The sequence below is a fragment of the Passer montanus genome, unplaced genomic scaffold (assembly GCF_014805655.1).
Source record: "Passer montanus isolate IOZ18808 unplaced genomic scaffold, ASM1480565v1 scaffold5, whole genome shotgun sequence".
Classification (NCBI taxonomy): Eukaryota; Metazoa; Chordata; class Aves; order Passeriformes; family Passeridae; genus Passer; species Passer montanus.
In genome coordinates, this window is record NW_024369929.1 from 10,109,231 (window position 1) to 10,134,213 (window position 24,983).

The 24,983-nt window shown below is 42.9% G+C and overlaps 1 protein-coding gene across 1 annotated transcript in view; it reads left to right on the top strand.

Moving 5' to 3' along the window:
• Positions 1-23,549, top strand: part of MTHFS (methenyltetrahydrofolate synthetase) — a 23,978-nt gene extending 429 nt beyond the window's left edge. Inside the window, exons 2-4 of the mRNA XM_039723016.1 lie at positions 4-90; positions 3,811-4,075; positions 22,909-23,549. Of these exons, the coding sequence (XP_039578950.1) occupies positions 4-90; positions 3,811-4,075; positions 22,909-23,132 (576 nt within the window). The 3' untranslated portion in view covers positions 23,133-23,549. The remainder of the gene's footprint in view (positions 1-3; positions 91-3,810; positions 4,076-22,908) is intronic.
• The last annotated feature ends 1,434 nt before the right edge of the window (positions 23,550-24,983 follow it).

Genomic DNA, 24,983 nt, shown 5'->3' on the forward strand with positions numbered 1-24,983 from the left:
AAGCGGCAGCTGCGGGCGGAGCTGCGGCAGCGCCTGCGGGCGCTCGGCGCGGCCGAGAAGCAGCGCCAGTCCCGCCTGCTCGGGCGCAAGGTGGGTGCGGACAGCCGGGCACGGCCAGGGAAGGGCTCGCCGGGAAGCGCGGCCGGGACTTTCCAGGCCCCGCCGGTGATCGAAACCGTGACTCAGGGGCCCTTCCGCCGAGCGGGGGTGAGCTCCGCCTCGGAGCCGGGCCTCGTGTCTTCCTCGGCAGCGCCGGGGAGACAGGAACTGCTGGTGGCACCGGCTAAAGCGGGGGTGCTGGGGACGCCTCATCCCGGAGCGGTGGTCACACATCACCCTGGTGCTGGGGACACTTCATCCCGGAGTGGCGGTCACACACCACCCTGGTTCTGGGGACACTTCACCCGTGGGTGGTGACACATCACCCTGGTGCTGGGGACACTTCATCCCGGAGTGGCGGTCACACACCACCCTGGTGCTGGGGACACTTCACCCGTGGGTGGTCATCCTTTGCCCCTGCGAGCTGGGGACATCAGCCTGGAGCAGTGGTCACATCTCGCCCTGGTGCTGGGGACACTTCTTCCATAGGGTGCAGGTCTCACTTCACCCATGGATTTTGGGGACAATGGGGGCAGACTGCCTCACACCCCAAGCAGGGCTCCTCAGGGGTGGTGGCAGGTGTTTATCTGAGACATTTCACCTGTAGGGTGCTGGTCTCACTTCACCCTTGGATTTTGGGGACAATTGGGGCAGACTGCCACACACCGAAGCAGGGCTCCTCAGGGGTGGTGGCAGGTGTTTATCTGAGACATTTCACACCAGCCTGGCTCTGGCCATACATACAAAACCCAGCCACTGCCTGATTTGGCCTCTTGTTTTATGTTCTGTCTTCTCCCTTCTGTATCTTCCAGCGGTGTTTCTTCCACACAATTTTATTTCTGATATAATTTCCACACTCTAAAAGATATCAAGCAGGGTTTGCCTAACTGGTATCCTAGCACAGAGTGATATGGGTATGTACTTTTGAAATGTCCTGTTTGTGTTTGGATTACACAGTTTTTATATGGATGTATTTTATCATTTTAATAAACATAATAAAATTTTATTTTGCAGTCACTGCATGTAATAGAACACAGTCCTCATTTTTTTTGCAGCACCAGCGGGTACTTCTAGATGATCTACATTTATATGGTTATTTTCGTGCCAGAGGCTCTCAAATCACTTTATAGACTTCATTTACTACTAATGTGTAGCCACTTCATGAGTGGGATGTGGCAGCACAGAAACTTTAAGTTGTAGGAAGTTTTAACTGGAATTTACATAACCCTTTTTTTAACTTGGGATGCATTTTAAAAACATATCTGTATGTAGTGTCCTGCTCTCATGATAATGCATTATAGTAATCATACATCCTAGACTTGAATATCTTGAATTTTAGCAAATACTGGTATGCATCCCCTTCAAAAATTCAGAGTCCTCAGCCAACTTTTAAGCACCTAGCCCATGTAGTACTGAATTTTTAGGAGCCCTCAGCCTTTGTCTAACTATTGCTGACAAACACAGCAGCACAGCACTCATTTCTCCTCTAAAAGATACAGCCTTTGTTTTGCTTAAAATAAGGCATCAGGAAATATGACATAAATTGATATTATCTTGCCCTTTTCTTAATCTGACACAAATTGAAAATCTTGTGCTTGCTTGAGACAGAGTGGCTCTGTGGAAGTGGCAGAAAGTAGAGTTGGCTTCCTCATGGGGGGTGGCTAATACAGCAGGCATGGAGAAATTTTGGAACAGCCTGAGAAAATGTTTGGAATTATATAAGGTAAAAAACGTAGCTTTGTAACATACATCAGTGCTTGTAGCTAATTAAAGTGAGCAGGTTATTTTACAACACCTGAGTAATATTTTTAGTGGAAAAATCTCATTTCAAAATAATCTTTAAATTCAAAATGAAATAGATTCACAGGCTGACCTAGCCACCAGTATTTAATTAGCTTCTGGGTGATTACTCTTTTTTAATGCTTATGTTCATGATTAAAGTCATGCTATTTGCATGCTCTGATTCTGAAAAAATTTCCATCAGCTGGTGAACAAAAGACAGATAATATTTGTGAAGCGTGGAAATTTTTTCAGTCTTCTCAGAAACTGCTCCGAGTCATAGCATGAGCATCTACACAATTCTGAGAATATCTGAAATTGTGTCTTCCTGCTCACATGTGGGTTTGCATCTTCAACCTCATTTTTGTTCCTATACAGTCTCATTAATGTGTTACTGGATAGATCAGGGTGGATGGGACCCGTGTGGTGCCCACAGCACACAGCCCATGTCTGAACGTGTCTCAGTTTCTCTCTTCACCAAACCCATGAGAGGTTTTGGCTCTGGAGGCCCTCAACATGAGCTGTTTTCTGGATAAAAGAGTCTACTGGACTAAATAGTCTGCTTTTTGCAGCAAATGCTACCATGGAATTCTGGTCTTTTGAGAGCTTAATCCTGTGGAAAAATCCATGTGTAGGATTAGGCAGATAGAAAAGGAAATAAAATATGGTTTGGAATTGTTAAAATGTTTCTGTGGCCAAGCAACACATACACCCTCATTTAGTCTGGAGTGTTTATTTTTTTTCCCCTTGCAAAATTACGTCTGTCTTCTGAATATTTCACTTGGGTTTTTAACTGCTGTGATGGAAAGAAAATAAAAAATGTAGTGGGAACCATATCTTGACTCAGATGTGGGCATTTGTGTCTCAAAGCAAGACCAGGGCAAAGGCTAAAGCTGATAAGAGTGAGTTACCCTGCAGTTATACAAACACTGAGCAGGGCATCTGGGGATCTCTGTTCTGTAGACACTAGAGAGTTTCTCAATTGTCTGATATCATTAACAGATTTTTGTCTAAGTGTGTAGAATAAGAGTAAATCACATTAAGTGAGTAGGGACACATTTATATTTGTTTTGTCCAGATGTAAGTGACAAAATATATAAGGTGCTAGAGAATGAGAAGACAAGCTTTTAAAAGCCTCCTTTCAAATTTTAATGTGGAATTCAATCTGGAATGGGCAGAGACAAGTGAGGTATGAGTCTGCTAACACTTTTTCACCATATAAGCATTTTTTATTTTCCCTCCTATATTCAACCTTTTATAAGCCCAGCACAGAGTCTCATGAAAAGCAAAAAATGGCAAGGCCATCTTTCCTTTGAGCTCTGAAAAATGTGCAGTAATAAGATCACCTGTTAGAAGCAGGTGATGTTTGAAGGCATATATCCCATCCTGCTGCAGGGAAGACATTCAGGTTAACAAAAGAAAGAGGGGCCTGTTCTTGGAAGACTTTGTGCTCCACAGTCATCTGCTGTGGTGCTGATTTTCCTTTGAGTTATTATCTCTGAGGCACTTCCCGCTCTGCCTAGGCCCAGATGAGCAATGCAGCCTGTAAAATGGATGGAAGAAAAGGAATGCTAAACCCTCTTGGCTTGCATAAGCTGGCAGTTCTGGCCTGCTGTATCTTTCTGCAGTGATGCTGGGCATCTGAGGATGTCTGCACTGTATGGTGCAGATCTTTAGGGGATTGGAAGATTGTCTGCAAAATTGTTTTTTGCTGGCCCAAATTTGTGTTGTAGTGTTTAGTTCACTAGATGCAAAAATTTGCCTATTTTGATTTTGCTGATGGTAGAAGTCAGTTTATTCTGTTTATGATCCATCAAAGTTGGTATCTCTACCCTTTTCAATAAATATTTTGCTCCAGTTTTGTGTTAAATGAAAGTAAGTTGATCTTTCCAAAAGCTTTTCATAAACCAGTTGTGTCAATTTCCCATGTAGGTGATTGACCATCCCAAGTACCAAGAATCCAAAAGAATTGCAATCTTCCTGAGCATGCCAGATGAAGTCCAGACAGAAGAAATCATTAAGGACATTTTTAAGCAAGGCAAGGAGTGTTTCATCCCCCGTTACAAACCTCAGAGCAATCACATGGACATGCTGAAGTTATCATCTGCTGAAGACATTTCGTCACTTGCTTTGACATCCTGGAATATTCTTCAGCCCAGTGATGATGACTCTGCAAGAGAGGAAGCTCTTGCTGGTGGTGAGTATTTTCCTGCTGCATCATGGGATTGTTGAGCAGGAGTAGCCTGGAGGCTGGTAGGAAATATTTTGACAGCAGGAATGAAATGAAATGTTGCACCTTGTTTTCATACATTGTAGAGAGATGCTCTTTTCTCTTGCCTGTTTTTCTCTACCCTGCGCCACCTCAATGACATGCCAGCAGAGCAGGAACACAACTGCACTGATCCAGCTGAAAAATACCTCAGCCCTCCAGATAAGTCATCTTCTTGGTCTGATCCATGAACATCCTCAGCACAATCTCAGCATCATGCAGAGGCTTGTAGAGGAAAGAGGAGCTTGCTGGGGGTAGCTTAAGCTGCCACTGAAAGTCATGGGGATTCACAGGTTTAGGATGTGCCCTGAGAACTTTGGTCTGTGCTGCCTGAAAGGTTGGGAGCTTCTCAGGTGATGCCCATAGACTCAGAATTTTCTGAAATCTTTGATCCTGCAAATTGTGTTGCCTGGATGAATCACAGTGCTGATATGGAGCCTGCCCTTGTAGAACAGCTCTCTGGACTGAGACCTTAGACTGAAAATAAAGGACTTTCTTGGCCTGTAGTCTTTTCTAGCATCATTCTCTCACATTTTTATTTTGACCTTATAATGCTGTCTCAGACAATGGATTCTTCATAGGGTTGAGAAGGTACAAGTTAATTAAGATCAAACTTGTGTGTGTTTTGATACCCAAATAACCTCTCTCTTAACCTAAAATTCCCCAACTCCTATTTGTAAACAAGCTTACTTTTTGTGTATTTGCATTCATTATTTGCATTCTTTTTGTAAACACTTTAATGTCTTCTCAAAACATCTGCAGAAAAGTTTAATCTTTTTAATGGAAAAGTCATGTTGAACTCATGCTTTAAGCCTCAGCCTGGGAAGATTTTCTCCAGGTTGAAATTCATCATGCAGACAACTTCCACACCTCACACACTTGCCAGCTTTTTAAAGTGCTTGATAAAGGAACATAACATTTCTATGACTCTGTTTGATTGAACTTGAGCTTGTATTTGCTTTGGGATGCCAATGTACTTTTCCAGAATGCTTCACCATGTTTGTTTCTCTTTTATTTTTGGTCATTACCTCTTTCCTAATTCAGAATCCTTTCTGTGTCTACATTTTAGCTAGCAAGGGATTTCACTGCCTCATACAATCATCTCCTTTACATTTATTATTTAGTACTGTTTGATGTTTTTCTAATGTTTGTCAAAAAAATATGTATATTGGTGGGATTTAGGGACTTTTGAAGGTAATAAAAAATTTCCAGGGTTCTGTTGACTGAGCTTAGTTCAGGCACTCCAGACAAGCTTTTGTACTACTGGTGAGCTGCTGTTAATTGAATTTAACAAGTCTGTTTTAGACATCACAGAGCAAACACACAATTTGAGCTATGATGGGAGCAAGGACTTCCAGGTGTAGAGTGCATTGAGATGTACCTGGGTGCCAGACAGTGAAGATGGGGAGGGCAGGACCACACTTTGGTACCTGGCTGGTCCTGGAGCTGCTGCTTCCTGGGCATTGAGATGTGCCTGGGTGCCAGACAGTGAAGGGTGGGGAGGGCAGGACCACACTTTGGTACCTGGCTGGTCCTGGAGCTGCTGCTTCCTGCTCTGCACCAGGCTGTGGGCAGAGAGCAATGCCAGAAAAGCTCCTGTGCTCTACACAGAGGTGCCAAGAGACCAGCTGTAAGAACTGATGCATGTCCATGTCAGACTTGTTCTGCCTGAAACTCAATATTAGTTTGAACTGTTTGTACAGTAATTTTGGAATAATGCTATTTGGATTTGGTAAAACCTTGGTCCTTTATCCTGGAACAGTTTTTGTAAATTAAAGAATTAGTTTAGTTTTCTTCCACTGTTGCAGCATCAGACACACACTACTAATTTGTCCCCACAGAAACACACGCTTCATCCCAATATGTCTTTCTATTCCTTTTGCTATTTTTTTGTCACCTATTATATTTTTTGAACTTTGGTACAATGTATGTCCATGTCAGACTTGTTCTGCCTGAAACTCAATATTAGTTTGAACTGTTTGTACAGTAATTTTGGAATAATGCTATTTGGATTTGGTAAAACCTTGGTCCTTTATCCTGGAACAGTTTTTGTAAATTAAAGAATTAGTTTAGTTTTCTTCCACTGCTGCAGCATCAGACACACACTACTAATTTGTCCCCACAGAAACACACGCTTCATCCCAATATGTCTTTCTATTCCTTTTGCTATTTTTTTGTCACCTATTATATTTTTTGAACTTTGGTACATTTGCAAGAATGCAAATTGCCTTGCTGCAACATCCATCCTCCATTGTTGGAATGACACATGGATGGCACGTTTATCTCAGAGATGTTATCAAATACTTTGGTGATCTGAGGCATTTACATTGTTATAAGGAGATAACATGGTGTTACATTAGCAATGTTCCCATGGCTGGCATAAATTACTATGTAATTTCCAAGAAATAGCCTGCAGGTACATAAATAAGCCATGTCATTTCTGAGTGTATTCATTTTGCATGACAAAAAGCTTAAATTCACACTGTCCTTAAAACATCAGGCATAGTTACTGTTAAGAATAGCTCAAATATAAGACTAGGTATAATTTTTGCACAGGGTTTCCTTGTCTTTGGTAGCACTCATGGGCAGTGTTGAATAAACACAAGCCCTCCTTTTGGAGATGATCCTTTTTTCTGCTGGACCAGGGTTTACCTCTTTTCATCCTGGCAGTACTCACATCACACCATGTTGGCATAAACAAAGATCATTGCTTTTGTGGTAGGAGAAAGTCTCATCTTCTCTACCATGTGTGGGTGACTCATTGCCATGTGAAAAGTTGCTTTTGTTAGGCTACATGGACACAATAACAGAAAGAACAAAGGTGAAAGAAGTTCAGATATTTTGGAGTAGGGGTGTGTGTAGGTGCATGACTTGGTTCTTTTCCAGCTGTATCTGTTGAAAAGATTTAGACAACTTCTGGGGCAAACCAGTGGTACATTTTCCTAATAGGTACCAATTCCCATTTTTATCCTTGTCCATCAGAGGTATAAATGTGCACTGGTACTGGGTTTTGCCCAAGGTAATGCTGCTGATGAAAGTCCAGGCAGGTTGCAGTATTTGTTTACAGAAGTGTAGAAACCTTGCACAACTTTGGAAGGAGTAAATCAGATAAAACTGTACTCCGTGTTTGCTTTTTATCAGTACTCCTACAGAAGTTTAAAGAACGTTTTGCCAGCAGCTTCATTTTCAGTGTGGTTTAGGGAGGTGTTGTGATTCACTGAGCTGGACATGGGTTTCCTCATTTTTAATGTCATTTATCCTTACCTAGACCCGCTCTGAGAACTATGAGGGAAAAGCTAAGTTATTCCTCTGAAAAAGAGATTATTCTTACTGTGACACAAGAGAAAAAAAAAGAGGAAAAAAATAAAAAAAGACTAGGTTGAAATTTCACTTATGGTGAAATTCTTGGAGGCTTCTTTGAAGGGAGGCACATGGCCAGGGATCTCAGCTGGAAGGCTTGGACCTGAGCAAATATGCTTAAGTGTTCATAACTTTACTGACTGGTAGCTGAAGGTGTTCAATAAATCACAAACAGCTTTTCTAACATTCACCTGCATGGTGGAGAGAAGGGGGTTTGGCCTAAATAGTTTTCTTGGCCAAAAAATGAAGTGTTATTAGAAATGATGGTTCGGAATCTGCTTACTCTAATGTATTGGGACATGCTTTTCTAAGAAATGCAGGAAATGGGATTATGTGTACAGACTTAATTCAGCCTCTTAATCTCTGTCAATTCTGCCCTGGTGTCACAGTACATTATTACATGGTCCTTGTCCCTCAGGTGTGAACTCCCTCAGAGATGAACCCAGGTGAAATGGTCTGGGCTCTTTCAAAGAGGCAGAAGATGAACTCTGCTTGCTGTTAATGACTGTTCTAAGGAGTATCTGCTCAGTGGTTTGCTTTCTCCCTGCCCAGGTTAGAGCTGCAGGCCTCTTTACGGTGCATTATTCAAACCTCAGGATGGAGATCTGCATTTCTGTGTGGGCTCTTCACCACTGCACCGTTCAGTGACTTAAAGATATTAAGTGGTACCTGCTGATGGAGAAGCAGCAGCAGAGGAGTTGTACAGAGGAGCTGCCCCCAGTGAATACAGACTCTTTTGCTTGTTTTTCCAACATTAAGTTTTCTTCTCTGTTCCCTCCAAAACAATAATTTCCCAGATTTGTCTCAGCCTTGGACTAGACCTCCTTTTTCAAGCTTTAATTTCTCTACCACCCTAATGTCATTTTCCATCCTTCTGCTCTTTGCCCAGCTTCTCTGAAACTCCCTCCTCAAGTGTCCTTCTCTGGCCTTTCTCACTGTATTTCCCACTTCCTCCTGCTCTCAGTCCCAGCCTGTCATTTCAGGGGCAGCTGGGCCAGCATAAATAGCTTGTCCCTGCCAAAAGGGAGGAGATCATGTGTTTTGAGAGGAGATCATGTGTTTTGTCTTCTCTCACTTGTCTGCTTCCAGACATATAAGATTCTCTGTCCCCATTTACTCATTTCCTTCCCACTGTGCTGGCTTCTTTCTCTTTTGCCTTGGCTTAGAAAAACTTGTTTTATAGTACTTTCCCCACTAAATAGTACAAAATACATACTTTCTTATGGGCAGTGCCTGATTAAATAAGCTGCTGCCCTTTCTCCTCCTCTTGGTCCCCACCAATCCTCTCCTGTGCCAGCAGAGATGGCCCTGCAGCCATGCTGGGACCTCTACTGGGAAACCAGTCTTGGTTAGGAGTAACCCAGCAGCAGCAGAAGTTTCTTCTCAGACAGAACCACCACACAGGTTTGGACTGATGCAATTGAAGGAAGCTGATGGTGAGGGATTGTGAAAATGAATGCCATGCCAAGAAAAGTTTCAGTGAAACTTCAGTCATCATTTCCTTCCATGTTTCGGTTCCCAGTCTTGCCCCAGACAGCAGGAATAGCAACAGCCAGTGAAATGAAAGTCCTTTGGAGTCCTCACTGCTGAGATGGGCCTGGCAGGAGGAGCTGGGCCTGCAGCTCCACGTGCTCCATCTGTGCACCAATACAGCCTAAGGAGTTTTTCCTCGTGTTTTTAGCCTATTCCTGCCTCTCTTTGGTGAGTTGGATCAACCTGCTGCTCTGGGTGAAGATTATTTCCCTCCTTTCCCCTCTCCTCTATTTGTTGGGATTTTTTGAACCCAGATGAGTGGATCCAGTTTACTTTGTGGCCAGATACATGGAGGGGGGCATCTTCAGGGAACCCCAGAACTCACCCTGACACGTCTCTCCCAAGCCTGTGCCAATGGCAGCTTTTCACATATTTGCAGCATTGCATAAGCCTGGCTCAAATGGGTTTGAACAGTGCTAAAGCCACATCACCACCAGTGAGGGTGCTACCAACAAGATTTCAAGTTCCTACTACAAGGCATGGAGCAATAGAGCTTCTCTCCTTTTTCTTTTTTTTTTTTAACTAGCTTTGATCTTGGAAATCAGTGAACCATTTTGCAGTAGTAAAACAAACATAACCCCCCTGCCCCCATCTCGGTTTGGCATAAGTACCCAAGCTGAAAAATGTCAGCATTTGACAATATAGCATCTTATATGTAATTGGGAATGCTGAATAATCTGCTGCAAACTCAACTACAGCGTAATGCATTTTTGCTTTAAGAAATGAATGTATTAAGAAATTGAATTGTATTTTGTAATTTAGTTTGGAGACTTCTGTCATTTTCAACACTGAAAACTTCAGTGGCCTACTGGTCACAGCATTTGTGTTGTAACTTCAAGATAATAAGTGCAATATTAACCAGATAATCAATGCTTTCAATGACAGTAAAACATTTATTGTTAATAAAAAGAAAAGATGTGAATTTGAAGTAAAATAAGGAAATAATAACATATGTCTAGCAGCAGCTTCTTTCAGCTTTGTTTTCATATAACCTTTTGAATGTTGGCTTTTAAGGTTAAGGTAGTTTTATCTTTCTGCCCTTTTAACTTCCAGAACACTGTGAGACTTGCTGTAGCATAAATTACAACAACCTGCTGGTAGCAGACAGGGACAGCTTACCTGTGTGGTGGCATTTAGTTTATAAGGGTTTATGCCAGGGAACATGATTCTCTTGCAAGGGAACTGCTGGCTACCTCTAGGCTACAGTTCCAAACCTAGAGTAGTTTGAAATTATTCCTGAGTGACCATTAACCCTGTTTGAAACTTTGCCATCGGGATTTGCCCTGCAGAAGCATTTCTGTCTGCAGAAACTCTTTTTCACCTGTCTTTAAATTCCTGCTATTTATTCATGCATTCAAAGATTCTGCATTTGCTGCCAGGACTGATGGCCTTGTGATGCCATCAGTATTCTTAGTTATTCCAAATTTTAGCACAGTTCTTGAGAAGTGTGACTGAATTGATGGCAGCACAGTCTTAAGAGGAATAGGTTTGACTTAGAACTGCAAAATAAAATGGGATTTTAAAAAAGGATAATGGGTTCCTCCCCCACCCCACCCCCCCCAAAACATGCACCAGAAGTGAGAGGATTTTGAAAGATGAGACACATTAGAGTTTAGAAATAAAAACCACTTGTGAGTAGAAAATGCTGTGGCTTGAAGCATAGGGAAGGTCTATTATCCTACTTCAGCTGTCCATGAAGGCATAATGGGATCATACAAAATGATGCTAATCATTCTGAAAAAGATATGTAGTAAACAATGCTCAGAGGTAGCTGGGAATATTTAAATGAGCTATGTACAGATAGAAATGTATCAAGAATAAATGAAATATGGGTATGTGAAAAGCAGAGATGTTAAATGTTTCTGCTTAGGAAAAAAAAATACCCCAAACAAGATTGTAAAGTGATTGAAGGTACTGTTAGATTTTCTTTTCCTCTGGGAGACTTGATTAAAACTTGCAGTACAAAATATGTCAAGGGATAGATTATAATTTAAAATCTTTTTACACTGGTCATAAAAAGAAAACCTGAGAGCATGGCACAATACAAAATTGAAAATTGAGGCTTAGCTGCTAATGTAATTTATTTTTTAATGAAATGATTTAAAGTTTGGAATGAACTTCTGTTTGGAGACAATGATCCATAGTATTTTTGATATGCAAAAGAAGAACAAAATTCAGTGCAAATGAGGCATTAACATTCCGGTCATGAATCTTGCTGTGGAGAGAGGATCCTTCCCCTCACAGTGCAGGATCTGGACATGCAGTATAGCATCACATGTTTTACAAGAGTCAGGAAATCTCACAACTTGGAGCTGTGTAGTAATAACTGAAGGATCTTCCACCTCTGCAGCTGCAGTCCCCAGATTATTGCCTTACAAACAAGATCTGGTTTCTCTTTCCAGCAGGCATTTGGAGCTTTCCTCTAAGCATCTAATTTTATTTGTATTAAGCCCTTGGCTCTGCTGCTTTCCAACAGCTGTGAGTTGTACTGGTTAGTTAGTTGTAATGTGAAATATTATGTTCCTTATTATGTTAATATTATATTATGCTCCTGTGGCATGTGAAATATTATGTTCCTTGTATTCATTTTAAATTTGCTGCTTTCAGTTCAAGGGATACTTATTTTTCTATGATGAGAAGTAAATAAGGATGTTTGAGTTACATTCTTTTTATTATTCATTGTTTAGTTACACCCGTACTGTGAATACTATTGTATTCTTTTCTATCAAACTTTGACTGTTTTATTTTTCTTGTAGTGAAGCTTTTCTGTAGGAGTTCCAGCCATTGCTCTTTCAACATTTACCATTTCTCTCATGTTATTCTGAAAAAAAAAAAAAAGATGCCTGGGAGAAAATTTTGTGCCCAGGTAAAGAAATACTGTGAAATGCATGTGCTGGCACAGGAGATGTTAATTCTTTCTGTATAAACCATAACACTGCTTTTCAGATCAGCTCACTGGGCAGGTCTGTCAGTGGTTTCCACACTGGTATTCCATAATGACACATCATTACAAAAGGGCCTGTTCCACTAAGAAAGATCTATAAAATTATTTTATATTATTCCATCTAGCTTGTTCCTTAGCAGGTAGAGCTAAGAAAATGCTTATTTGGAGATAAAACATCTCAAGTGGTAGCAAATTTTCCTCAGGGTTTTTCTGCATCCCACCCTTCAGCTGAAAGGCATGTGACTCCATCCTGGCACTGGGGTTGCTCTCCCCTGGAGCTGGTCCCAGCCCTTCCCGTGAGGTCTGCACCAGCTTCCAGAACTCTCTGAAAGAGCTCAATAATCAACACTTAATTTGCTAAGTGAAGGCAGACACTTCTACCACTTTTACACTTTCTCCCAGAGCTTCTGTTCAGAAACAGGTATGACACAATACAGAGACCTTTTTTTTCCCAGGTTTTTAAAAAAATGCTTTGAAATGCAAAAGTTGATGTGTTTATATGGTGTTGCTTTGGTGTCCTTATGTCCTGAATCTCCCTTGTGCAGACTAAACCACAAGCACCGTGTGGTTTAATTTAATACCACCCATGCCAGGGTGTCCTGCAGTGAACCTGAAAGGCTGAGAGCTCTGGAACACTGCAGCTTTTTGCTTCCATAAAGTTCATTAAGGCTTTAAAAGACTGTTTTTCCTTGTAATCATCTTAAGTGTCACATCCACATTTGCCTTCTTGCAGAAAACTCATCAAAACAACTGAAAAGATTACTTCTGCTGTAATCAATTAAAGTTTGAAGAGACGTGAAGGCAACGTGGGCAAGGGCCTTGAAGTCACTGCAAGTAACTCTCAAGGGTTTTGTTTCAAAGGGCTAATTTTGCTTCAGTGAGTGTGAACAGTAGCATTGTCATTTTTTTTTAATACAGTTTCCTAGAGACAGGAGTCTTTGAAAGGTAGATAAGAGGTGAAATTCATTTCTGGAGTGTGGCAGGAGTCTGTACAACTCATGCAGGGGAAATGCCAATGTGCAAGTGTCTCTGGCTGCAGTAATTATCCAAACAGACATCTTTGTCTCCCTTTATTTTCACGTTTTGGAAGGGGAGACTCAGCACCAGGCTCATCTCTGTGCACACACTCTGGGGAAGAGGAGAGGAAGCTTTTCCCTGCTGCCCATCTGTGTGGGGAATGGGGGTTGAAGATGTGGTTTGGTGAGACAGCTCAGCCCTCCGTGCTGCCAGAGGGGACAGTCCTGCTGCCTCTTCCTTGTGCCCAGCTCTGTGCTCCCCTCATCCCAGGTACCATCTCTGGTACTTGCTGCTGAGCAGATTCTGCTCATGAATCTGGCAGAAATTTGTGACTTTTTTCCCCTTTCTTTTTCCTAGGATTGGTGTACTGCCAGCTTAGTGGGCTATTAAATCAGGTCAGCACTTTTCCAGCTACAAAAGATTTGTTTTTCTGGCACAGTTAATCCCTTCTGGTTTTGCTGAGATTCAGAATACACAGTTATTCCCCTGGATGGTGGGAAACTGGCTTTCAGGGAGCAGGGCACTCATGCTGCTGTTTCATGGTGTAAGGATAGCTCTGGATCTTCATGTTTGGTGTCACGCTGAACTCAGTCCCTGCTTGGGCTGACTGCTGTGCATGTGAGATGGGAATGAGTTTTTGGGATGTAGATGAGGGCAGATTCCTGTCCAGGAGTGACATGAAGCCTTTTGCCGGCAGGTGTCAGCATTCCATACATTTACCATGGAGCATTGGTGTCATTTCGGCTGCTTTCTTATAATTAAAATCTCATCCAGGCATTGCTCTCACACACACAGGAGAGCAAATGCTCCAGCCTCATTTCCCATAAAAATTGGGGATTGAAGTGAGGGAGGGGTAGGATTCCAGGGAGAACCGGATTTTTAAACTGTGCAAGCTTAAAAAGATACAATAAAATCTTGTGATGGAAGAAGCAGGATTTCTCAGCTGTTGTGGTGTTAACACATTTGACAGCAACTGTGAAGGTGCCATCACCTCCCAACCAGCTGACTCTGCACGTACAATAAACCCTGCCTGTAAGCAGCCTGATATTCCCATCAAGAAGTGTCACTCCTTGCAGGAGCCAGGTTTTCCACTGACTTGGAAGTTGTTGTCTCACCTGTTTATATTTCATGAGTAATTCTGCATGTTTTATGATAGCGTATCTGCTGAGTGAGTCAAAGGGTATTGGAAGTATTGGTAGTGATGCATAAAGTATTGAAAAAACCCCAGATGATTCACCTCTGTCTTATTTTGACTTAAAATTACCCAGACAGAAGTATGCAAAAGAGGACCAAGAGTGAAGACATGCACGTGTATCCAGTGGGAGTATTCAAATGAATGCTCAGGCAAACACCATGGAAGTGTAGCTGATAAGACCATAAAGAAATTCCCATAAAAACACAAAGATCCTTGTGTTTTAGGATGCAGCAGTATTCCCACATAAACAGTTCAAGCATCAATGCCTTGTGAGTTTCTCTAAAGGAGCAGATTTGTAGTCAGCATTTGCTGATTTAACAAGATATGTTGATGTGCTGTAAAGTGGCTCTAATGCCGTTTCTCCTCTCTTTGGAATTGCTCCTTGGTACATCTGGTTTCAGAGTATTTTGGTGGTTTAAAATCACAGGAGAATCCAGGTGCAAGACTTGGAAGCAAACATTTTTGATTGCCCATGTTTTCCCAATCAGACTGTGCTCACATATATGAATATCAGAAACACATTAAGTCATTTTTCACAGACTGATGACTGGGAAGTCCTAAGCTATTTTTTCCTTTACTCTGAATTTGCAAAACCAGACATTTTGTGGGTGGCATTGAGTGATCATGTTTTATTTACAGGGCTTACGCAGGCTCAGTGAATAATAGTGAAAAAGAAAAATACTTTTCAAATTTTCTTTTAGGTGGAGCTCTGAAAATGAGACTCTAGTCCCCATCTTACTGTAAGTTAAACCTCAGGGGAAATGAGTGTGATGGTTATAGCCTCACACAGCATTTCCACATTGTGAAACCAGCCAGAAACACAAGTCTTAGCCTTGTACTGTAGCTTCTCTGGTGAAACATGAAATTTGTCTGTGGAGCAGGATAGGTTTGTTTGAGCAGGGCTGACAAACTACAGCTGATGTTGTGCAGTGCACTTAGCTTGTCAGATGCATTGGCACTAAACCTGCAAGATTTTGGTTTAATTCAAAATCAGAGGTATTTACTTGAGCACAGCTCAGTAGCAGAGGAGCTGATCAAGCAGCTTTATTATGTGTTTTTGAGGTTTAATAACGGGCAAGTGGCTGCCACTCAGTTGTTTTAAACCTTTATGACTGATGGCTATCATGTAGCTTCTCAGGGAGACAGATAAATATTTTATTATGCTGTAGTTCAGCAGGGCAAGTGTGAACTGTGAAGACCAATGTTTCATGCTGACACAAAGCACTGACATGGATGAGTAGACAGATAAACGCTGAGCTGCCCAGTGCTTGTTTGTAGATTCTGCTGATGGTTCTATTTTCTGCAAAATATTTTATTGAAGTAATAACAGAAGCTGTCTGTGCCATGCCAGCAGTGGGGGTGCCGGGATTGCAGAGGAGATAGTCTGCTTGGCACCTGGAAAGGTGGGGTATGGGTGTGCAAAATGTTCTTTGGAAGACAAAAGGAGTCAGAACCTTCCTGGTGCCTGCGATTCCCATACACAGGAATGAAAATAAAGCAATTACCCCTGGTGTTAAGAGCATTTCTCCCTGGAGGAGTCAAGGCTTTGAGGACTTAATGGTGTGTCCTATAGCAGGAGGCCCTGCATAGCAGGAGGCCCTGGATGACTTTGACTTTTGATTCCTGTACTGGGTATCTCAGGCTCCTTCTGAAGCAACACCCTGAGATGAGCTCAGTTGGTCAGAGCCTTGGTGGCTGTGATGCCAAGGCTGTGCATTCAATCCCTGTGTGGGCAGCTCACTTAAGAGTTTGGCTCAATAATCCTTGTGGGTCCCTTCCACCTCAGAGAATTCTGTGATTCTGTGACAACAGGTGGCTGTGAATAGGTAGAAGACAGTAAGTCCTGCTGATATGGTAGTGCACAATTAAAGGTGTTCTCAGAGGGGAAACACCTGGAGGAAAAGCTACTGACTGCAGTTTAAAATGAGCTGGCTTTTTACTCTAATATGAAACACTACTTTTAGTCCTGTTAGGTATCTGTTTGGGATCTTAAGGAGGCTACAAAATGAGAACTCAATGAGAGCTTTTTATGAACAACCAGCACCACAAGAGAAAAGGATTCATTCTTCTCAAACTCGTGTCAGTAATACGGGATATTTTTCATGTAGTTCCCAAGGTGGGTGCAAAGAGAAGACAATGGTGCAGTGTCAGTTTGGAGCAACTGAGGATGTGGTCCTTCATGTTGGAACTAGGGTTTCCAAGGAGATGAGCTTCTGACAATGTATCATGTAAGCAAATAAGAATTATCAGTTAAAAGTTTCCTTTCTTTTCCAGGGATTGTATTTGTGTTTTAGCAGACTGGCTTGGGTCAAGGCAAGCAATATTGCTGTTTATGTCTGCAATCCTCTGAATTACTGGATGTGCACCTCATTGGGTTTGGATGAATGCCTTTTTTTCAAATGTTTATGAGTTGCAGTAAAGGATAATGTTTTTGTCTCCTTGGGCATGTAACAGTGTCTGTCTTCTCCAGGGGTTTGTGGGGGAAAGAGCTTGTTTCCTCTGGAAGCAATCCCAGCTCTTTGGGAACCATGCACCTCAGCAGGGTCTGGATCAGGTCTGTAGTGAACAGATCTGGCATTTCCTTTTTTGATCTTATACCAAGAGACAAGTAAGAGCAGAGATGCTGCACTCAAAACCCAGAGCAGGTTTTTTCCAAAGGGCAGAAACCTTTTTATCTGGAGGGAAACAGTAAGTGTTGGTAACCTCAGGAGTGGTGCTGGGGCACCCAGAATGTTCTAGGAGAAACCATAAAAGGGAAGGGATTTGTTTTGCTGCAGCATAAGTGAAATACTTTTGTGGAGTTGTTTTCCCCAAGATCTGGTGATTAACTCAGACCACAGTGTTAGGTGCTGTGTAAATACAGAACAGGATGGTGATCTGTGCCATATAGAGTATGTGTTGAAGCACACACCTACCCAAAAGGCCTAACTATGCTAATGCTGACAGTAATTAAAGTTGTAGTGATGACTCTGTCATTAATTAGAAATTCCTGAGTTACTCCAATTCATTTGCTCATACCCTGCATGTCACCAACACTGATACTTAGATATTAGGGATCAAGTGATGGAGTTATTTTTTTCCTCTCTGCTGGGGCAACAGATACAGAGGCAGCAGATGGCTACTGCACTCTTCGTTCTGAAAAGTAAGATTTTCCTGAAACAGGGTTTGCCTTTTAATCCATTGTGGTCTTTGCTAGGTCAGAAAAGGACCAAAGTAAGTTTTCATTCCCTGTAATCAACAGCTTTCAATTACTCATGAGCTCAGCAGAGGTTTTGCACAGATCTGACATTGTTTATGGTGTGCACAGCAACATGAGCACTCCTTTCCTTTAAACAGAAAGCTGCTCTTGGCCTGGTTCTTCTGCTCCTGCTCCTTATGAAATCCTTTATATCTGAGCAAAGCATGAGAGAGGTGTGTGTGGAACAAAACCAACCACTGGAAAACTCATTCTTGCCTGAGGTACCAGATTGTGAGGATCCAGCCATCCTTGTGGTGATGGGGTAAACAATGCACAAACTTCTGTGCTCCAGGGGAAGCTCAAACTGCACAGCTGCTGCTGTGAGGAGCAGCAGCAGTGACACGGAGCTGATCACTGTTGACCTCTTGTAGGCTCAGACGGCGTCTGCTGTGAGCATGGTTCGTGTGAGCACGTTGCTGTTCTTCACAGGCACACAGGAGCTGCTGCAGCTCAGCCTCTGCCCCATCCTGTCAGTGCTTTTGAGGAGAGGATCAAAAGAGTCCTAGCTCCCACTTTGATGGGTCCCAGGTGCTTTGCTGTGCCAACAAAGCAAGTGGCAGCAAGGGGTGAGAAGTTGGGATGACAGAGCATTTCAGTTTCAGCTTCCATTAGGACTGGCAAGCTGTGCAGGGGGAGATGAGTGACCCCTCACAGCGGGTGACAACGGGCTGGTGGAGCCCCTTAGAACCTGAGAGGAGAGAGGCCATGCTGGCTGCTCCTTCTGAGGGCAGAACATGTCCCCAGCAGTCTTTACATGACCTGTACCTGTGCAGTTTGATGGACCCTTCTATAATTAACCATTGTCAAGAACACTTCTGAAAACATCGGCTGGCATTTCAAATAGGAACATCAGATTAAGGAGAAGAGAGGTAATGAGGTGCAAGGAGAAAATTCTTCCCTGGGGAACAAATCAAACCTGATACCATCATGAAAGGTAATGAGAAATGCACTGCCAAACTGAGGTTCAGTGCATCTGCCTAGAGGAAACGAAACCGTGTATTCTTATTTCAAACACTCAGAGGGGATGCTAATGCTTTGGTCTGCTGGCTGTGTCAGGGCATGTGCAGCTTGCACACCTGCCTCTTGAATGTAGTTTTGCCACATGTTTCTTGGGCCAGTCATTTCACTTCTCTGTGACATGAGGTATGTCTACATCATTGTAAGCGTGTCAGTGCAAACAGAGCGTGCTTGTACACAGGACAGGTCCAGAAACTGTGACTGCATCTACACTACCAAACAACACAGGGATAAGTGGCACAGATAAGTCCTGTCCACACTACACAGAACTTGGCCTCTTGTTTTGTCTGGAGGAGTCAGACCTGTACCCTTCTGTCTTTACTGCACATCTTGTCCCCTGGAGCAGTCATGGGTGTCACCTGGGCTGGCAGTGCCAGACACTGTGCTGACAATTAAGGTATTGACCACCTGTGATCCTGTAAATCAATTTGTTTTCTGGCTGTGCTGCATTTAGCAGTATAAATGAAGCCTGTGTGGCCGTGTCAGCATGGCTGTGTGCCCACACTGATAGATAAGTCAGGGTTATTATTTCACGCATGGTGCTACACATTTGGAGGAGCTGTAGCCACAAGAGCTTATGCCATAGATACACTGAGTATTAGGTGACTGTCATCATAATTACTAACTTTACCTGTGTACCCAGTAGCTTGAAGTGTGCAAGAACCATGGATATTCTCTACATAGAAGCTGGAGCAAAATGTTGTTCCCCAGGAGAAGCACAGCACACCTGTAACAAAACTCTCTTGGCTGTGTGTGTGCTTTCCTGGGCTCCAGGCATGTGGTCACAGGACCCTTGGGGATCCAAGAGCCACCAGTTAAAGTCTGCAGACACATGGGACACAGTGGACATTGCAAGGAGATGGGCAGATACCGAGAGTGAGACTTCCCTTAACATGTTTGATGAGGCACTGAAACACCTGATGTGTTTTCAAGTACTTGCTCTGTCCCCTTCAGGGACAAGGATGCGATTTCACACAGTGGGCTGTAGGATGTGAGGACAGAGCTAGTCACAGTCCTGAGTGGCAGACAGTAGTCCTGCAGGGCTGGGAGAGCTGGGGACCATGAGGACCCCATGCCACGTGTTTGCTTTTCAAGTACATGCTCTGTCTTCTCAGGGACAAGGATACCATTTCACACAGTGGGCTGTAGGATGTAGGCTGCTGAGTGGCAGACAGTAGTCCTGCAGGGATGGGAGAGCTGGGGACCATGAGGACCCCATGCCACAAGGGGCTTGTTCTTATCCTCAGCTGCCATCCTGTTGATGTACCCTCAGGGCTGATAACAATCTTAAGTGTCTGCAATCTTGGTCTCATCTGTGTGTCACCTCTCTTCCTGTGACGGCTCTTCCCCCACACTGCCACAGAACCACAAGAGGTTTTGTTGCTCCCCAAGTTACATGTCAGGGAAACATTTACTCCATGCAGCTCTCTGCCATCTATTCTAGATCCTGATACAGGATTTGGGACTAATGCTGCTTGAGCTTCGTGCAGGGTTAGTTGTGTAATTTTTTCTACCAGAAGTCTTGAAAGACATTTTACTTAAATCTTGTGCAGTGTGAGCTGCATGGATATCAGAGAACGTGTTGTGAGTCAGAGCAAGGCAGTCAGTATTGCTGTGCTCCACAGAAGAAAAATATAAGGGCAACTATTACAGTATTTACAGAATAATTTTTCATATTGAGATTTGCATAAGCTTGTTTGAGTTCTTCAGCATAAAACCCCCATGATTATAGAGAGCCAGCTTCTTAAAAGAGTCCCTGTTTCTCCAGAGAACCCAGAGGAAAACAGTGCTTTAATACTTCTAAATTCACTTGAGGTGCCTGATGCTCTCAGTTAAACTCTACAGAAAATATATTTCTTCCCTTCACTGTTTTTGCTGTTTCCTTCTTTCCCTAGTGTTTCCCCTGACTTGTCTTCTTCGTGTCCCTAACACAAATGTAAGGAGAAATGACACCTTTTTTGCTCTGCAGATTTTCCCCCTGTGTGCATTCTTCCTGCCAGCAGCAGACTGCAAATGTTTCCTGCTTTTTGTCTTGAGAGGCACCTGGAGTGAAAAAGGCTGAAACAGACTGTGAGGCAGAGTGTGTTTGGTTCTGTGCATCATGACTGCTGGGTACTTACTGGTTTCTGGGCCACCTGGATACCTCCACAAGGCTGATGCGAGGCAGGTTGTGGAGAAGATAAGTAGGAGTAACCTGGGGAGGATTTCACCTGCAGAAACTGTTCCTGACCTTGCTAACAGGGGGGCTGGTTTCTAGATCCTTGTCCATAGGTCTGACAATTGGCAAGAGCAAACTGGGGGGATGTGATGTGGTATGTCCAAGTACATGGTGGTACCATGAAAATAGCATGTCTTTTCAGGGAGACCCTAATTCTGCCTCTGGGCCTCTTTTTCTCTTTGTTTGCAGGGGATGGATGTGTGTCCAAGTACGTGGTGGTACCATGAAAATAGCATCTCTTTTCAGGGAGACCCTAATTCTGCCTCTGGGCCTCTTTTTCTCTTTGTTTGCCATTTGCTGTTTCACTCATTTCATTGTCCTGTGAGTCAGAAGTTGACTGCAGTGTGGTAAAACACCCTGACTCCTTTTTAATCCAACCAGCAGTATTCTGTGGTCTGTCCTTTGGCTCATTCTCTCCCCGTACTCCCCTGACCTCCTTAGAAAAACTGTGCTTCTTGACTGTACAATTCTGGATTTGCAAGATTGATGTTCTCTAAGCATTTTGCACTGTGTTGCCTTGCATATTTTATATCAATGTTCTAATTAAGACATCAGATCATGATGGATGAGTGTTCATGTCAGTGACTTTTCTCTGAACAATGAAGAGTTGAAGGAAATCTCCAGGAGCCTGGGAAGTGTGTGCAAATGAAGTGGTCTTATGTGAGCTGTTAACATGCTCTTCAGGCAGAGTTTGGAGTTGATATGTGATCTCAGGTGGGATTCCCTCTAAACTGAAAAACTGCTTTGCTCTGGCTTTTCCCATACGTGCTCCCACACATCCCCTTCAGTGGTGGGCATCATCCCTCAGATGTACTAAAAGCAGCTCAGCCCAAATGCCAGGGAGGATTAGGTGTGAACATGGAAAAAGCAGAAAAATACCTGACCATGTCCAAGCTCTGCTGAAGGAGCAGAGTCTGGTCACAGAAAAGCTGCTCAAGGCTAAGCACTGTTCCTGTCAGAAGGCAGAAGCAGTGGACTGAGACTCTATTTTCTTTCTTTCCAGACTCATGTCAGCTGTCTTTTAGTCTGTGCTGCCTTTCCACTCCCTGCCCTTGTCTCCTTAAGTGTCTGTCTGCTACAGCAGCAAGAAATAAAAGACTTTCTTTGTGAAAGGAGTAAGTGGGATGTTCCTGGGTTCAGGAGTCAGCACCAGGCCAGTCCAGCTCATTTGTTTGAAGGATGTCTGTGCAAGACTTCTCACACTGAACGTGCCAGCCTTGCAGAAGTGACAGGGATGTGCAGCAGCCTCTGTGCTGCTGGTCACTCCTTGTGGCAGACAGTTTCAGTGATGTGATCAGCTCCTGAAACAGTGTGCAGCCAAGTGTGAGTTGGAGCTGTCTCCCTGGCATGGTGCCAGTCCACATCCCCTGACAGAGCATGAGCAAAGCAAGAGCTCCTGCCTTTTTGTCTGGAGCTGGTTGGTGGGGTCTTCTCCTGGAGTTTCACCAGCCAGTCCAGGCCATTAGCACCTTATGCATCTTCTTTCAGCTTTTTAACTGATTTTGGGTTCCAGTCAAGTGCAATCCCACCAGAATCCTGGAAGGAGGGATACTTAGGGCAGGCAAGCAGAATGCCTGTGTGTGCTGCTGGAACAACAGAGAAAATTGCTGGAGGCTGAGAAAGAAAATCCTTTGGGACAAAAGGAGCCTGACATCATAAGGGACAAGCCTCCAAATCTTTATCTCAATACAGGAGGGCAAATTGCCACTTTCAGAAAATATTGTATTCAAGAATTTTTGGGTTTGGAAGGTCAAGAGAAGGTTCATATCATTTTACAGTGGTGTCAAGAAGATGTCTCCCCTCTCTGTTACGTCTTCTTTTCATTCTTTTTTTCCTTTTCTATTTTTGTGACTGATGTTGAAGTTCATTTGATTTTCTGATTCCTCCTGCATTTAATTTCACTGAGTTCAGTCTCTGTCTGATTTAGAGTCATCATAATTTGTATTTGGAAGTGTGGGGTTAAAGTGATAAAATAAATTTGTTAAAATGCAGGGGTTTTTTTCCCATCCAGCTTTTCAAGATCTAATTATTTTTCAGCTGAACTAGTATGCAATTGATAGATGAAAATGTAAATTTACAGGTTTAGTATTCAAAGTATTTTTCATCTGATCAAAGAAAGGGAAGCATTTTACAAAACACAAAGCTTGCGTTCTTGCAAATGTCTGAAGTTATGTGGTTGTAGTCAAGCCATCAGGAAATCCACAGGGCATCCACTAATGCTTATTTCATTTTTCTGCAGGAGGTCTTGACCTTATCTTCATGCCAGGCCTTGGGTTTGACAAAAAAGGCAACAGACTGGGAAGAGGGAAAGGATATTATGATACCTATCTTGAAAGATGTATGAAACATCCCCGTGGAAAGCCTTACACGATTGCTTTGGCTTTTAGAGAACAGATTTGTGAATCAGTGCCTGTGACAGAAAATGATGTTCCAATAGATGAAATCCTGTATGAAGACTGCTGAAAGTGTTTTCATACCAACCTACCTCCAGAGCAAGCAACCAAAAAAGGTGTCATATCCATCAATCATGTTTTTTTCTAATTGTCATGTATGACTTTGGGACCAATAAAATACACCATTTGTGTTTGGGGGGGAAAAATCTCCAAAAGCAGTGTAACTCTGGTAATAGTAGTGATGATTGTGTTGATTTGCTTCTAATTAGCAAATGTCTGGTGTGAATTCTTATTCTAGAATCAATACAAACAAGAATGAGTCACTGTTTATTACAGTAAGGACCATTTCTTCTCATAATATTTTTGAGGTACAAGCTTCTTGATACTTAACAGTTTTAGTATTCTGGTTTAAAAGTGAACTGTTTAGTAATGACAGTTCTTGATCCATTCTGGAATTAGATCCTTGTAATGGTAAAAGTTCTTAGATATTGTGAAAGTTCCTAGATATTGTGTGCATTCATGAGCAAAGCAAGAAATTGATGGAGATGTCTTATACTAAGCTGGAGAAAAATGGTGATGGGGAAAAAAAGCCTTAATTAATTTGAGTGTATGCAGTAATTTTTACTGTTTACATGGCTCCTTGCAGTTGTCTTAAAATAAAGGGAGTACCTGTTAATAAAAAAAGGTTGATGTCCATAACTTTGGTGTGTTCTTTCCTTTATCTGAATTCAAGATTGTAATGTAGTCTAAAATGTGGTCAAAGAGATCTCTGTCCAGGGACAGCTCTGTTTTGGTAAAATAATATTCTAAAATTACTTTAAGTTCCCTAATTTTGTACATAAGCCATTCATAATGTCCCAAAATACAGTGTCATGCTATGTTGAAAAATTAGAGATGCTGAGAATTGCAGAGAGCAGGTTTTATGGATGGAATAAATTTTTAGGTGGAAGGTTGGTTGTTCTCTGCTTCTCGACACAATCATAGAAATCCAGAAGAAGAAAGTGAGTTTCTTCTGCACACTGTCCTTGTGGTATAAGAGCACAATATTTCCAAACAGGATCAATCAAACTGTCAGAATTTTGTGTTCCTTCTTCAATGCAACCTCACCTTTTCTATGCATGTTTAACTCTTCCCTCAATCAATAAATCAGTGTGTTTATTTTCACCAAACTATTCTGTGTCATCATTAAAAAAATCCATAAATTCTCAAGGACCAGCTCCAGAGTGGAATGACCTTAAGGCTTCCTCAAGAACAACTGGTTCTGTGAACAAAACCACGCCTGCAGTACCTGTGAACCTTTTCAGAGTGCTTGTATTCAGTGCTGTATCCATTCTGCTGATACAGGAACTACTTAAACCCTCTGGCTCTGGGGTGAGCATAGGCTTAGCAACTGAGGTCTCTGTGGGCAGTGCTCCCTGGTGCTTCTCCATCCTGTGTTAACCCAGCTCCATCTGGGCTGAAGATCCCTCTGGGCTGGCCTGCTGGGCACCCCACCCGTGTGTGCAGGAAAGCTGCAGCCTGGGCAAGGCAGCTGGGAGCACTTTGCAGTATGGGCTGCTCAGTAAAGCAGTGGTGATCAGAGCTGGCCTCCCATCCCTCCTTACCACACTGAGTCACCCTGCAAACAAAAGGGGTGTCCGTGGGTGCACGAGGGGTGGTGACAGCAGAAACTGAGGTGACAGCATCGGTGCTGGTGTTGGAGTGTCCCCCAGGTCTCAGCTCTGAGCACTGCCAGCTGCACTGCCTGACACCAGGGAGATGGAGTCCTGCCATTCCAGATCTCTAGGGAATAAGTGATGGGAAAATCAGACCTTTTTTTTTATACAATCTCTGCCGTGTCAGTATTTTAATCCCTTCTTCATTTCTGAACTTCCATTGGCACACAGAGAGCAACAAAACGAAACAATGGGGCAGGTTTTGT